Source organism: Oncorhynchus gorbuscha, linkage group LG01 (genome assembly GCF_021184085.1).
Source record: "Oncorhynchus gorbuscha isolate QuinsamMale2020 ecotype Even-year linkage group LG01, OgorEven_v1.0, whole genome shotgun sequence".
Lineage (NCBI taxonomy): Eukaryota > Metazoa > Chordata > Actinopteri > Salmoniformes > Salmonidae > Oncorhynchus > Oncorhynchus gorbuscha.
This window is the reverse complement of record NC_060173.1, coordinates 91,760,166-91,776,375: the sequence shown is the minus strand read 5'-3', so window position 1 is coordinate 91,776,375 and position 16,210 is coordinate 91,760,166. Positions and strand designations below refer to the sequence as shown.

Genomic DNA, 16,210 nt, shown 5'->3' with positions numbered 1-16,210 from the left:
TGAGGGTGCCTGGGGACACGCGGGGCCTGGGTTTACCTCCACATCACCCAAGGAACAGAGGAGGAGTAGGATGAGGGTAAGGCTAAAGGCTATCAAAACTGGTCACCTAGAGAGTTGGGGACAAAGAATAGAAGGAGCAGATTTCTGGGCGTGGTAGAATATATTCAGGGCATAATGTGCAGACAGCGGTATGGTGGGGTGCGGGTACAGCGGGGGTAAGCCCAGGCACTGAGTGATGATAAGAGAGGTTGTATCTCTGGATAAGCTGGTTATAATGGGTGAGGTCACCGCATGTGTGGGAGGTGGGACAAAGGAGGTATCAGAGGTATAATGAGTGAAACTAGGGGCTCCATTGTAAACTAAAACAATGATGACTAACCTAAACAACAGTATACAAGGCATATTGACACATGAGAGAGACATACAGCGAGGCATAAAGTAATCACAGGTGTTGATTTGGAGTGCTAGCTAAGACAACAACAACAGCTAATCAGCTAAAACAACAACAGGTAAAATGGTGATGAATGGGCAGAGGGTCGGTTAACTACACACAGAGCCTGAGTTTGCGGCTGGGGCCGGCAGATAAACAAAAAAATAAAATGAATAAAAATAAATAAATAAACAGGAGTACCGTGATTAATGGACAGTCCAGCGGGCATCAGCTATGTAGCCAAGTGATCATAGGGTCCAGGGGGCAGCAATGGATGAAACAGGGAGGCCGCGGAGTAGTTGTTACTACGCTAACACGGGGGCAACGCGGCGTTTAAAGTTAGTAGCCCGGGGCTAGTAGAAGCGTCTGCTCCGACGGAGGCCGTTTGAAGGCACAGTGGATGGAGTATTCGTCGGCAGACCTGTCGAGGTGGTCCGGCGGGGCGCCGTGTCGACTAAAGATCCAAGCCAGGTGGCAAAAGAGGTATTGAGTGGTAGTAATTTAGTTTTATATCCGGGAGATGCGCATGGCTCACGGCTAACTGGTGCTAGCTTCGGAGCAGAGCCGTTAGCCACTATAGCCACTCGGTAGCAGCAGTGATCCGGTGCCAAGGTCCAGAGCTTACGGCAAGGATCCGGTGGAGTAGTGTGTGCTAGCCGTGTTTGGGTGGAGTCCGGGTGAACAACTGAGTAGGCCGGGAGGTGGGCCTCAGGGATAGCTTCGGGTACTGGGTAACTCGGTGGGTGCTAGCTAGCTGTGAAGATCAGGAGAATGGTCAAGGGATTGCGGCAGGAATCTGGTGTTGTAGTGTAGAGACAGTCCGTTACTGGTGGCTGGTGCGTATTATCCAGGCAAAAAATATATATGTATTTTTTTAAAAGGGCTGGTACCTGTGCAGAAGGTAAAGGCCGCTAGCAGTGGCTAACAATGACTAAATAGCTTGTAGCTAATTAGCTGGTTAGCTTCTGATGGCTCTTTTTCTTGCTATAAGGTCTAAAAATGACGTATAATAGTGGTTCTGTATCGCATTGGGTGAGGCAGGTTACCGGATGGTATAATTGAATTAAAATGGAGAAAAGATTTTAAATAAAATTGAAATATATACAAAAAAAGACGTTAAGGACTGGGGAGTATTTTTACATTTTTAATCCTGGAAAAACTCCCCAGTCCTTAACGATTAAAAGCATACCCATAACATGATGCATCCACCCCTATGCTTGAAAATATGGAGAGTGGTACTCAGTAACGTGTTGTATTGGACTTGTCACTTTGAATTCGGAACAAAAAGTACATTTCTTTGCAACATTAAGTATTACTTTAGTGCCTTGGATGCATGTTTTGCAAACCTTGTATTCTGTACAGGCTTCCTTCTTTTCACTCTGCCAATTAGGTTAGTATTGTGGAGTAACTACAATGTTGTTGATCCATCCTCAGTTTTCTCCTTTCACAGCCATTAAACTGTAATGGTTTTAAAGCTACCATTGGCCTCATGGTGAAATGCCTGAGCAGTTTCCTTCCTAACTGAGTTAGGAAGGACGCCTGTATCTTTGTAGTGACTGGGTGTATTAGTACACCATCCAAAGTGTAATTAATAACTTCACCATGCTCAAACGGTTATTCAATGTCTGCTTTTTTTTACGCATCTACCAATAGGTGCTCTTTGTGAGGCATTGGAAAACCTCCCTGGTCTTTGTGGTTGAGTCTTTGTTTGGAATTCACTGCTCGACTGAGAGACCTTACAGATTAAATGTGTGCGGTACAGAGATGAGGTAGTCATTCAAAAATCATGTTTAACACTATTATTGCACACATAGTCCATGCAACTTACTATGTGACTTGTTATTAAGCACATTTTTACTGATGAACTTTTTGACAGTGCATTCGGAATGTATTCAGACCCCTTGACTTTTTCCACATTTTGTTACGTTACAGCCTTATTCTGAAATGGATTAAATCGTTTTTTCCCTTCATCAATCTACACACAATATCCCATAATGATAAAGCAAAAACAGGCCACTGTGTTTGTGGGGACCTTTAATGCAGGTAGAAACATCTCAGGGATGATCAATAGAAACAGGGTGCACCTGTGCTCAATTTCGAGTCTCATAGCAAAGGGTTTGAATACTGATGTAAACAAGGTATTTCTGTAACATAACAAAATGTGGTAAAAGGGAAGGCGTCTGAATACTTTCCAAATGCACTGTAGGCTTGACATATTAAAGGGGTTGAATACTGATGTAAACAAGGTATTTCTGTAACATAACAAAATGTGGTTAAAGGGAAGGCGTCTCAATACTTTCCAAATGCACTGTAGGCTTGACATATTAAAGGGGTTGAATACTGATGTAAACAAGGTATTTCTGTAACATAACAAAATGTGGTTAAAGGGAAGGCGTCTCAATACTTTCCAAATGCACTGTAGGCTTGACATATTAAAGGGGTTGAATACTGATGTAAACAAGGTATTTCTGTAACATAACAACATGTGGTTAAAGGGAAGGGGTATGAATACTTTCCAAATGCACTGTAGACTTGACATATTAAAGGGGTTGAATACGTATTGACTCAAGACGTTTCAGCTTTTCAATTGTATTTTATTTGTAAAACTTTCTAAAAACATAATTCAACTTTGACGTTATGGGGTATTGTGTGTATGCTAGCATACAAAAATGTCAATTTAATCAATTTTAAATTCAGGCTGTAACACAACAAAATGTGGAAAATGTCAAGGGGTGTGAATACTTTCTGAAGGCATCACAATGTATGTAGTATACTTTCATAGTTTGATAACATTTGCCTAGCAACTCAAATGTTGAACGCCACAGCCTTTTTTAAAGGGAATAATTCAACAACCATGTCTGTGTCACTAACAAATATTCTCATGGGTGGTAACTACAATTCACTCAAAAAGAAAAGACACCCCAGGAAATATTGCAATTAGGTTTCCACCACACGGCATTTCATAATATTTCGCTCCACTGTAGAGTTTTGGATATATTGGGTGGAAGACATTATAAGGACTTGGCCCTATGGCAGGAGGAGCCTACATTCCATCACATCACTATTGAATCTGTGACTGAATTGTAATGGGTTGACAGCCATCCACTAAATCCTTTGTTTCTCTCCTTTAAAAACACAGAGATGACTACTCAAAGCTGTCAATCGTTTACATCTACACCACAACTTATTTTTAAGACAAGTCCTAGGGTTAGGCTGATATACTGGAGTGTTTTCAATAGGGATATTCAACCGTATTTTCAGCATGGTTTATTTATAGTGTAAACACTGCCAAACAGTGCTCAGGTATACCATGCCAAACCAAAATATTTGGTCAGCCCTCTTGATTTCAAGTTAGCTCTAGCTGAAGTGCTGAAGCCCATATATGTTGTAAACTGCTTATAGGAATCACAAGGCTTTGTGTTTATTCTCAGCTCATAGGATTCATCTATGGCCCTGTATATTTTGGAGAGAGAAATTGAAAAGCAAAAACACATGCTGTTAAATAAATCTCAAGACTATTATTATTGGTATCATAAAATTCAAGACCTAACATTTCATTCAATAAAAAGGGGCATGTAATATCCCATGCTCATACCAAGTGCATGCGCTATCCGATTTGCTGCATGTGAATACATTTGGAAATTGTAAAAATAATCGTTTAGTCACGCCTTTTGGCCAATTGGAGTGCGTCGATGTCAGTCTTTACTGGGTGAATTGTAGAAAGAAGCCCATGGGGCGTGGTTTCTGCTTGGGGGAGGGATTGTGTGGCATGCTAGTTAGTCTTTCAAATGACAAGGAATACGAGATTACAGCGCTCAAAGGGAATTTCTTCCAACCAGGAAATGACATACAAGGAATACACCTAGGGAATAGTAAAAAAAGATTGATTTTAAACTGAATTTGCAGAAGAAGGACTTGACTCGAAGCCGTTGAAGAACAGCAACTGAACCTTTTGACTAAGTTATTGATCAGAAACGTGAGGTTATTCTCGCGGTGTGGGTTTATCAATATATTTGTGCCCGAACAACGCTTTGTGTAGGCTATGAACAACACTCAATTATCTGATCAACGATAAAAGACGTTTCGGATACTTTTATAAACAATTCAAATAAAAAAAATAGGCTACTGTGGTTAATTTGCGGTGGGTTCGGTCCATTGACGAATACGCTCGGAAGTCCATCCTATGGCAGGTTAATATTATATTATGTTCTGCCGCTAGAGCGCCCGCCCATCGACTCCGATTGTTTTTTTGTTGTTGTAGCGAAGCAGTGAAAGGAGATTGATTTTACTGAACGCGTGCGTTTGGATAGCGCTATCTCCCCGGAGGAAGAGGAAGCCCACTGAAATTAAGTATTTTATGTACATTCTCAGCAGAAGGACTTTACGTATTTATTTTACATATTGATCCGAAAAAATCTTGATGTTGGCAAAATTCTAAATAGCGCACTAACAAAGCAAGACATCCACACGCTGGACTTTCCCTGCTGAGGTGGTTTGTCATTCTACAGCGAAGGGCCGCCGCAGTCTCTCTGTCGGATGCGTAGGAAAGGAAGAGGGGTCAGGGTACGCGTCTTTTATGGGTACATATCGTCATTGACGAAGGTGATACAGAGAAACGACACCCGAGTCTACCAAGCCCCGCATTTAGCGGATCTCAGTCTCAAGTCAACCCACCAGGTTCGATCCCGGTGGGCACCAGACCTACCCGTCCGTCGCCCGCACAGGTGGTCTGCCATAGATCCCAAAATTTCGGCCTCAAAACAGACCAAAGTTTTGCCTTGCCAAACGGATTATAGGAACGGTGTCTGAGGGGAGAGAAAGACGGAAGACAATGGGCATCCGCACGCTCCTTACTGCGTGTGCGCTGCTTGGTAAGTCACGCCTGTACCTATTGCTTAGATTGGACACAGTCATCTTTCTATTTTTTATCTCTTTAATTACATGAGGGAACAAATAAGAACCCCGAATGTTATTCAAGTGTTACCATTCACTTTTAAAAAACAAATCAATGTGCGAGTTTGTCTATTTAATTCAGCAGAACAGTTCGACACCTGAGTCATAGCACACCTGCATGCCAAGACATCTGCATGACGACACACCTGGATGACAAATCCAAACTCTGAGTGTATGTAGGTGTGAGAGTGTGTGTTTGCCAATGCCTCCTCAGTAGGAGTCACTGGTCTAGGGAGGGGGCATTGTCTTAGTCACTACCAATGATGTATATAAATCCATTGCTCACTACTCACTTACCTATGGACAGCTGTGTCTGTGTGTTTCTCTGTTTGTGTTTCACAGCTCTATTATAGCTGTGAACAAGTTCTTGTTTTTCTATCATAGTGTGTGTGGAGGGGGGAGAACTAGGTTCATGTGATATTTGGATGTAAATCTCAGATTAACCCCCTCAGACTCAAGCTCCTCTTTCCCTGGATGAGTTGGATAACAGTGACCACATCCCCGTATTAGTGCCTGTAGTCAATACACACAGACACCTTACATTTCTCACTTTATATGGCACCCTGGGACACTCAGCTATTCTCTCTCCGTCGTGCACATTACACACACTTTCACTGACACATATAGCATAGCCTACACAGGACACACACCAGATGGCTGCTCTGTTCCTGGATGGGAGGCGTGTTGTTGCTGTGGAGGGATGGATCCCTGCCATTGGGTTAGATTAACAGTCTTCTTGCTAGTTCACTTACCCTTTCAGCTGGTCAACTTCATGTAGGAGATGTTGATTGATTGATCAATTTGATCAATTTGTAGAATGAAATACAATACATCATAGAAATGCTTTGGTTTTCCTATAGAGATGGATAGCAGAAAAACAGAGTACAATATGTTGACTGTCTAATTTTAAACTTTACAGAAAGATCTTACACATGGTGGTAATGTATATATGTTGTGTGTATTACCCCGTAGTTGTGGGCAGAGAGAGAGAGAGAGATCTGAATCCCTGAACCGTTCTGGTTTATATAACTAATAGAAAGTGTAATGGGTTGTTCAGCAGGAGGCTGGCTGGTTAAACAGTAATGGAGAGATGCTTCAGTTGTATATACTGGCTCAACTGACTGCAGAATAGTTAGTATAGGCTCTCTATGCCTGTTTGCTGCCAAAGCCTCTGTATGCACTGATCTCGGGCCAGTTTCTCTGTGTAGTTTAAATACACCAGTTGAGTCTCATGGAAACCAATAGTTATGAGGCTGTCTAACATGCAAAGTCTAGCTGACTCTTCCCTGCTAGTGCGGTATCCTAATTGCTGTCAGTTATTAATTTGACTGGCATTGAATTCACTCAACTTTGTCAATAGTGTTAATGGAAGGCCAGTCTAAATGGTGTTTCCTTCTGTCTATCCAATGCTTCCCACAGAATGACAGCTGTGTGTCACAAACACACACCCACACACACTTTTAGAATGAGAGGAATTTCACCTCTTGGTCAAGGAAGAGTCAGCATTGTTTAAACATTGCTGTGAGTTTGAGTGGATCTGTCATGTAATAATAATAAATAATAATAATATATGCCATTTAGCAGACGCTTTTATCCAAAGCGACTTACAGTCATGTCTTTGTGGATGTTACTCTGATGCTAAAACTAAATTATTGGTGGTATATGACACGCTTTAGGCTTCTAACATATCTTCCAGCTGTTTGGCCAGCAGATGACCTGGGTTTGTGTATCTATGTGTGAGTGCCTATGTATACATACAGAGCAAGCATGTCTAGACAGTGCTCATAATGCAGTCGCTCATCCTGTCCCTGGCTGTACATTTGTGTGCATTCTACAGAGGCTTGGCTGGGAAGCGTGTTTCTCCTGTGTGTGTGCATGTTTTTTAGGATATTCCCGTTTTGTAAAGGTCTTTGACTTTGCTTTTGTGTTATTTTGCTAATATTTGACTAATTTCAGGAAACTAGACGTATGTCACACGTCTCTATTTCACAGGAGAGGAATTTTAATGTAGACATGATTCTTTAAAAAAATCCAAATGCTTTTTTTGGGGGCAGAAATGCCATCTGGAACATGTGAACTTTCATGTGCCTTATTAACAAACGTGTATGCCATCTGTAAATATGAGTAAAATCATTAAATTACAAACCTAGTTGGTTTAGCCACGGAAAAAGGCAGTAACCTTCCCACCATGTCAGGATTGGCTGACATAATGGATGGGCTGGACATGCCGAGACATGAGTTTGGATTGGTCTGCCATGTAGCATGCTTCTGTCTATAACACGAGCTGCTTAGTATGTATGCTTAAAAAAATGTATAATGAAGAACTGCACAAGTGTTGCTCCTCCTCTCTACTTTCTGGAAGACAGTCCTGCCATGCTGACTCTCTGACTCTGAAAATGAATCCGACAATGAGGAAATCCCTGATTTTAGGTAAAAACATTTTAATTGAACCAGACATTGTAGAGTCTTCTGATGACAGTGACGGGGAAGCCAACAGTGTTGTTGTCACAGAAGAAGTGGACCGAGTTTAGAAATCAGTTGAATGCCGGTGGATGATGGCTATGGAGAGGGCAACCGTGACAGAGAGGGAAATGTAAGATAGTCTAGCTAGCATTTTCAGATATTATATATTTGTAATTTTGTCAAAGTCATTTTCATTGCCAGTTAAAGTGTTAGTGTTAGTTGGCTGGCTTGCTATCTAATGTTATGTGTATGATCTGTGTGGTAATATTATTAATATCTCAGAAATCCATTTGCATTGCTAGTTACAGCCTAATGTTAGTTAACCAACTAGGTTCAATGTTAGTCGGCTATCTTTAGCTACCTGCAGATTCATGCATGGTGGCTAGCTATGACAATCAGTTTGTATTGATAGTAGTATGGGTTGGGATTATTGCTGTGTTCTAAACAACTGGGAAATCGCAGACTTCAGTGCAAACACAACAACTGGGAACTCGTTTCGAACGGTCATCCAACTCGGAATTCCAACTCGGGAACGCGGGCCTCTTTCTAGAGGCCCAACTTTATGACCTGAAGATCACTGATATCATGATTTGACCTTGTATTATTCCAAGTTCCCAGTTGTTTTGAAAGCACCATTAGGTTAATTGTTTAGCTTGCTAGCTACATGTCTAAACAAATGACCCCACTTCATCGGTTGATTACATGACCCATCAAGTTAACCAGGTGTGGGTAAAAATCATCTAATAATTATAAATATTAATCTGGAAACATTCTATTTTTGATATTGCTACTGTGCAAAATTGCAAGTAAACATTTAACTGTAGCATTTACATCTTATGTATCCTGTGCATGTGACAAACTTTGATTAGAATATAGGTGTCGATAAAACAAATCTGGAGTTTTTCCTTATTGAAGGCTACTACTTAAACCACTTTTAGTTTAGAACTCTTAGGTTGTTTACGACACTTAACTTACTAACTCTGTTTAGCACATGGCCTCACATGTGAATCCTTAATGTGTGGGTGGGGCTAAGGCTTATGAGGGTGTTAACTATGCTGAATAGGTGTAGATAAGAAGAGCTCTCCAGTAGGTGTACCAAAACATTCAAGGACCATTTTTTCAAAAGTGAGGTTACAAGTTTATCAACTTTCAAAGCAGAATTACTTTCCCATTGTTCCTCAACTGCATTGTATTACATACCAATTTGTAGTCTCTACTTTTATCCAATGTAAATCTGGAGGCTTTTATGTGTGTGTGTTTGTTTGTGTGTTCTGAAAGTGTGTGTGTAGTGTACCCATAACATCATGATACTTCATCACATTGTTTCCCTCTATCTGGCTTGTTTACCTGACAACAGCAAAATCACTACAAACTTCATTCACTTACTGTACCCCACCTGCTTCTTTCAACTCCTCAAGAATATTCAGAGATACAAGTCATTGATAGGTTGTTGTCTGCTTCGGGCTGAGAGAGAGCACAACTTTTTGATTGGTGAAGGATCAGTAGACCAGAAAGATAAAATGAGTCTGGACATCACACCCAGTCCTGCCTCCGTAAGTACTTGGGTAGTTTGTTTCCTTTGATGGTGAGTCAGTTTTACAGTTGCCCTCGGGGCAAGAGTGGACCCTGTAATGCTGAGTTAACACAACGGTGGGGACATTCCCACCTAACTGTCACTGCTGCTAACTACTGCCTCAACACACACTCCTCTCACACTGGAGGGTTTTAAGTCAATTTTACTAAAGCACTGCGACCTATTGTTACACTCAGTAAAAACTTGGTGCTGTTCTCTCAACATAGTTTAGGATACATTCTCTGGACATTAAAGATAAATGGGAAAATGGCCTGCTTAATTTTAATCTCCTTCCTGCTTAAATGAATCCGGTGCCTGTCTGCAGCATCTGGTTTGTGTCTGGATGGAGTAACTCTGTAGTGTCTGCATTGTTTCTTTCTGTCGTGGTGAATTCTGTATAGCAGCACATCCTGTTGGAGGTCATGATCTCTTTGACCTCAGAGCTGATCACCAGAGTTCCGACAGCTGTTGATGATTTTACAGTTGTGATTGCAGGCCTAAATCATTTAGGGCACATTTTTTGTGTCTTTATGTCTGAGGAACCTTCTCTCAGATAAGATAAAAGGCAGTTTAACTGGTCTGTTGGGTTTAAGTGGTTCATTCCTTGACATCCCAACCCCTCTTCACTTTAAATACCACCATAAACTACCATCCCCTTTGAAAACATCCCTTTTACATTTGTATTTATTTATCTTTACCTTTATTTAACTTGGCAAGTCACTTAAGAACAAATTATTATTTACAATGACAGTCTAGGAACGGTGAGTTAACTGCCTTGTTCAGCGGCAGAACGACAGACTTTTACCTTGTCAGAGCAGGGATTCAATCTTGCAACCTTTCGGTTACAAGTCGAACGCTCTAACCACTAGGCTACCTGCCGCCCCTTCTCCTCTCCCTGGTTTAAAGGGTGAGTAGGATGAAGTTGTCCCCTAGACACTGGTCCAAAATCAGTTCTGCCTAATGGTTAGGATTTATAGGGGGTAAGCTGATATTAGATATGTGCCTAGGTGCAACTTCTACTCAGAGCTCTGTTAGATAATAGGGTAGCCCAGATTCCACTCCTCCAGATCCACCCACAATACTTGGGTTTACATACCCAGAATCCTCGCTGGATTCTCTACCCAAACACAGCCTCAGTGGGATGCGCATGACACGCAGGGTTACTATGGAGACAGCTCCCCTGCTGCACAGCACATCCACAGACTGTGACACACACACACACACACAACAATGCACACCCCCATGGCTGTTTTTTAGATTGAAAACAAAAGGTGAATAGGATACAGTCAGCATGGGTCTGAGCTAAGATAACCCACAGGGACGTTGGAGGCATCTGATCTGATTCTCAAATCAAATCCCTGTAACTCAAGAGGGAAACACTGTGTGTGTGTTGGTGAGAGAAACTGTGTGAGAGACTGTCTTTGTGTACGAGCTTGTACGTGTGTGTGGCTTTGCTTCACTCGCACCCTGAATGCCAAACTGACAGACAATGGTAGAGAAGTCTGTTTGAAGAGTCTAATTATGAGTTAATTAGTTTCCTTTCCAATCTGGGGCTTAATACACAAAAAGGTAGCGATGGAGAGCAAGCTGTCATACAGAGCTATTAACGTGTGGGTTTGGTTAATTATAGAAGACTGAAAGTTGTATTTATAGTGTTACATTAACTTCAGCAGCTGTCTGGAGTTTGTACATACACGTGTGATGAGTGTGTGCACCCCTGGATTGCAGATGTGTGTGTCTCATTTAAAGGAAAGGTGTTTGTAAAACCTTAAACTGTTTTTGTTGTTGATGTTCTGTGTTTGTGAATGTATGGGGATAGTTCTATGTCCATCTCTTTGTCATGTTGTTGGCTGGTCTGATAGGGTTTAGGGCCCTGGGGAGCAGAGAGGGGGGGTTTGCACAGGGAAGCAGGTGGCTATATGGAGTTAATGGACTGTGGGAAGGGGGGCAGAGGGGGACACTTCAGATGGGACAGGACAGGGGGCAGAGTACGGTCTCTGTGTGTGAGACACTGTCTGTGTGCTACAGTAGATTTATTATATGGATGAGTGAGTTGGTCACAAACACTAAATTTTTAACCATGTCCATTATGGACAGAGGTGAGAGAGGAGCTGGGCGACTTTAGCCTTCCCCACCATCAACCTCATGAATGAATTATGGGTTGGAATGGGTAGAGACACTCAGAGAGGTTCCCCCTGGTGTTCTCGGCCTGGTCTGAGCAGCTGTGATGGGCGGCACACAGATGGGGTCATGTGTGTGGTGGCCCAGGAGGGCCATGAATTAGAGCTAGTTGACATGAAGAGACCAGGACCTTACATGACACTGCACTAACATGAGAGGAGACTCCCCAAAGTGTAAGAATGAGCCAGCCCTACCTCTGCAAGTGTATGACTGACTGACTGAGCAGTGCTTGATGTTCTTTGTACACTCAGGCTGCGGTCTCTGTTCTTGCTCAGAGGTTGGAACTTAGCCACTACACAACTGCTTAGCAAAACTCACCTTCTGAGCCTTTCTCCCCCTCTCTCTATACCCGACTGCCCCCCCCCTTTCCCTCTCTGCGCCCCCATGTTGAGATGAGGTAATAGCAGACATGATGGTCTGGTCTATCTCTCTCTCAGCCTGGTCTTGTTGGTGGCTGCAGGGCTAATTTTGACCTGCGTGAAGCAGGGGGAGGGAAGTACTGAGGATTGCTTAAGGGACAGAAATTACTGAGTTGAAACACACATGCCTTTTTCCCCTCAGTCTCTTTCCAGCCATTTCTCTTTCTGCCTTTATATTTTATCTCCTTTCGCTCTTTCTTTCTCATTTTCCCTCTCTCCTGTCTATTCCCTCTTTCTCCTCCTCCCTCTCTATTAGTCAGTGGTAAGAGCTGGTGGTCAGTCATCAGTGCTCTGCCGGCCAGTCTTTTAACTGGTGTGTGATGGTGGGTAAATTACACAAGAGGCTGTGCTGCTGGACTACTCTGCTGTGTGCCTTGAGTGCTTTGAAGCTGCCTGCAAAAACACCCTCTCAGCCCCAAACTGTCTACTATAACTGTCTACTATAACTGTCTACTATAACTGTCTACTATAACTGTCTACTATAACTGTCTACTATAACTGTCTACTATAACTGTCTACTATAACTGTCTACTATAACTGTCTACTATAACTGTCTACTATAACTGTCTACTATAACTGTCTACTATAACTGTCTACTATAACTGTCTACTATAACTGTCTACTATAACTGTCTACTATAACTGTCTACTATAACTGTCTACTATAACTGTCTACTATAACTGTCTACTATAACTGTCTACTATAACTGTCTACTATAACTGTCTACTATAACTGTCTACTATAACTGTCTACTATAACTGTCTACTGACTGTCTACTGACTGTCTACTGACTGTCTACTGACTGTCTACTGACTGTCGACTGACTGACTGACTGACTGACTGACTGACTGACTGTCTACTGACTGACTGACTGTCTACTGACTGACTGACTGTCTACTGACTGACTGACTGTCGACTGACTGACTGACTGTCGACTGACTGGGCCGAGGAAGGCTGAGGGCAGAGATGGAGTCTGTTGCATTGTGATTGTTTGACCTCATAAACCCACAGAATGCCCACAGTGTTGCCATAACTAGAGATGTCAATTAGGATAGGATTTTGAGGGTTAAAGTGGTATGAAAAAAAAGTATGCGTGGATGCATTTAACTTCTTATGGGCAGGTGGGACGGTAGCGTCTAGAGTGACTTAGAGTAGTGAGCGCATACAGTTTCATATTGGTCCCCTGTGGGAATCCAACCCACAGCCCTGGCATAGCAAGCGCCTTGCTCTGCCAACTGAGCCACACAGGACCAGTTCAATTCGGAGTCCTATAAAGGCTAAAGATGATATCTCTCCCTTACTCTGACTCATACTGTATGTAGTGTGTGTCTGTCTGTTATAGTAGCTCTGAGAGAGAGGTCTGGCTGTCTGTTATACTGGCTCTGAGAGGGAGGTCCGTCTACATTATAGAGGTCGACCGATTAATCGGAATGGCCGATTAATTAGATTTCAAGTTTTCATAACAATCGCAAATCGGTATTTTTGGACACCAATTTGAACCATTTTTAAAATATTTTTTTACACCTTTAATTAACTAGGCAAGTCAGTTAAGAACACATTCTTATTTTCAATGACTGCCTTGGAACGGTGGGTTAACTGCCTTGTTCAGGGGTAGAACGACAGATTTTTACCTTGTCAGCTCGGCCATTCAATCTTGCAACCTTACGGTTAAATAGTCCAACGCTCTAACCACCTGCTTTACATTGCCCTCCCTACAAGGATCCTTTCTGTTACGCGAATGGAGTAAGAAGCCAAGCTAAGTTGCTAACTAGCATTAAACTTATCTTATAAAAAACAATCAATCATAATCACTAGTTGATGGTTGATGATATTACTAGTTTATCTAGTGTGTCCTGCGTTGCATATAATCGATGCGGTGCACATTCGCGAAAAAGGACTGTCGTTGCTCCAATGTACCTAACCATAAAGATCCAATGCCTTTCTTAAAATCAATACACAAGTATAGATTTTTAAACCTGCGTATGGGTTAATATTGCCTGCTAACATGAATTTCTTTTAACTAGGGATATGGTGTCACTTCTCTTGCAACAAAGTCGGGGTATAGGCAGCAGTTTGGGCCGCCTGGCTCGTTGCGATCTGTGTGAAGACTATTTCTTCCTAACAAAGACAGCCAACTTCGCCAAATGGGAGATGATTTAACAAAAGAGAAGAATTTGCAAAAAAAGCACAATTGTTGCACGAATGTACCTGTCCATAAACATCAATGCCTTTCTTAAAATCAATACATAAAGTATATATTTTTAAACCTGCATATTTAGCTAAAATAAATTCCGGTTAGGAGGCAATATCAACCAGGTGAAATTGTGTCACTTCTCTTGCGTTTCACTGCACGTAGAGTCAGGGTATATGCAACAGTTTGGGCCGCCTGGCTCGTTGTGAACTAATTTGCCAGAATTTTACGTAATTATGACATAACATTGAAGGTTGTGCAAAGTAACAGGAATATTTAGACTTATGGATGCTACCTGTTAGATAAAATACGGAACGGTTCTGTATTTCACTGAAAGAATAAACGTTTTGTTTTCGAGATGATAGTTTACGGATTCTACCATACTAATGAACTAAGGCTCGTATTTCTGTGTGTTATTATGTTATAATTAAGTCTATGATTTGATAGAGCAGTCTGACTGAGCGGTGGTAGGCAGCGGCAGGCTCGTAAGCATTCATTCAAACAGCACTTTTGTGCGTTTGACAGCAGCTCTTTGCAATGCTTCAAGCGTTGTGCTGTAAGCCTATCAACTCCCGAGATTAGGCTGGTGTAACCGATTTGAAATGGCTAGCTAGTTAGCGGGGTCTGCGCTAATAGTGATTCAATCGGTGACGTCACTCGCTCTGAGACTTGGAGTAGTTGTTCCCCTTGCTCTGCAAGGACCACGGCTTTTGTGGAGCGATGGGTAACGCTGCTTCGAGGGTGGCTGTTGTCGCTGTGTTCCTGGTTCGAGCCCAGGTAGGAGCGAGGAGAGGGACTGAAGCTTATACTGTTACACTGGCAATACTAAAGTGCCTATAAGAACATCCAAATAGTCAAAGCTATATGAAGTACAAATCGTCTAGAGAGAAATAGTCCTATAATTCCTATAATAACTACAACCTAAAACTTCTTACCTGGGAATATTGAAGACTCCAATAATCGGTATCGGTGTTGAGAAAATCATAATCGGTCGACCTCTACTACATTACAGCTTCTCACAGAATAACACTGGTGAAAGGATCCCATCCAATCTATAATAAAATAGATCTAATGTAAGAGCAGCATTAATATGAATCCAGGCCCATATTAATGTAATATGTAGAGAAATAGGCCTTACATCTGCAGTCCTCTGAAATGAATTGATGGCTAACAGGGTCCATTTCGTTCATATGAAAATGTGAACTGTCTGTCTGTCTGTCGAAATGGGTGATAATAAAGGGGCATGATGTTAATGGATTCCTTAGGGAGAGATTTAACCCGAGTCTAGAACGGTAAAACACACACAGTGAAGTATACTCAATGTGTTTCAGTGTGCCTCCATCATGTAGCACCAGTTTGTGACAAGAACTGCAACGTTGCTGGGTTTTTCCGCACTCAACAGTTTCCCATGTGTATCAAGAATGTTCCACCGCCCAAAGGACATCCAGCCAACTTGTCACAACTGTGGGAAGTATTGGAATCAACATGCTATCGACACCTTGTAAATGTTCCAAATGTTTGGTGTACGTCTGCAATTGTCTTTCTCAAAAAAATGAACACTCACTCAAGTAATCGAATACTAATAAAGATATTATATTCCCATCCGTAAGGCTGAGTTCATTTATTTATTTATTTAAACTATATTCATAATCTATCCCATTTTCAGTGCCTTTAGTTGCCCTACCTCCACACTTCTTACCCTTCAAAGTAGTGTGTTTGGTGGAGGAGTTGAGACAGGACTGGGATTGTCCTCTCCTCTACTCTGTAGTATGGCCCATATGGAGGAGCCAGCTGTGTGTTTGTAAATAGATCCACCTGGGCATTGGACCAGCCAGGCAGCGTTGGCATGTGCAGCGCTCAGCCCTTAGCATCCTGGGTATAATGAGGAATGAAGGGGGTAGGGAGGGAGGGAGAGGTAACAGGACTGTCTTATGTCTCCACTGATGCCAGCAGGATGACAAAAGATGGATGGCTTCAAATATGATAAGCTGTACCGTGTG

The 16,210-nt window shown here is 42.1% G+C and overlaps 1 protein-coding gene across 2 annotated transcripts in view; it reads left to right on the top strand.

The window, feature by feature from the left end:
* The first annotated feature begins 4,217 nt into the window (after positions 1 to 4,217).
* The window catches only part of LOC124045869 (immunoglobulin superfamily member 3-like), a 132,875-nt gene continuing 120,882 nt past the window's right edge, over positions 4,218 to 16,210 (top strand). For both annotated transcript variants that reach the window (XM_046365638.1, XM_046365630.1), the window contains exon 1: positions 4,218 to 5,301. In XM_046365638.1, coding sequence (XP_046221594.1) covers positions 5,262 to 5,301 — 40 coding nt within the window. In that variant the 5' untranslated portion in view covers positions 4,218 to 5,261. The remainder of the gene's footprint in view (positions 5,302 to 16,210) is intronic.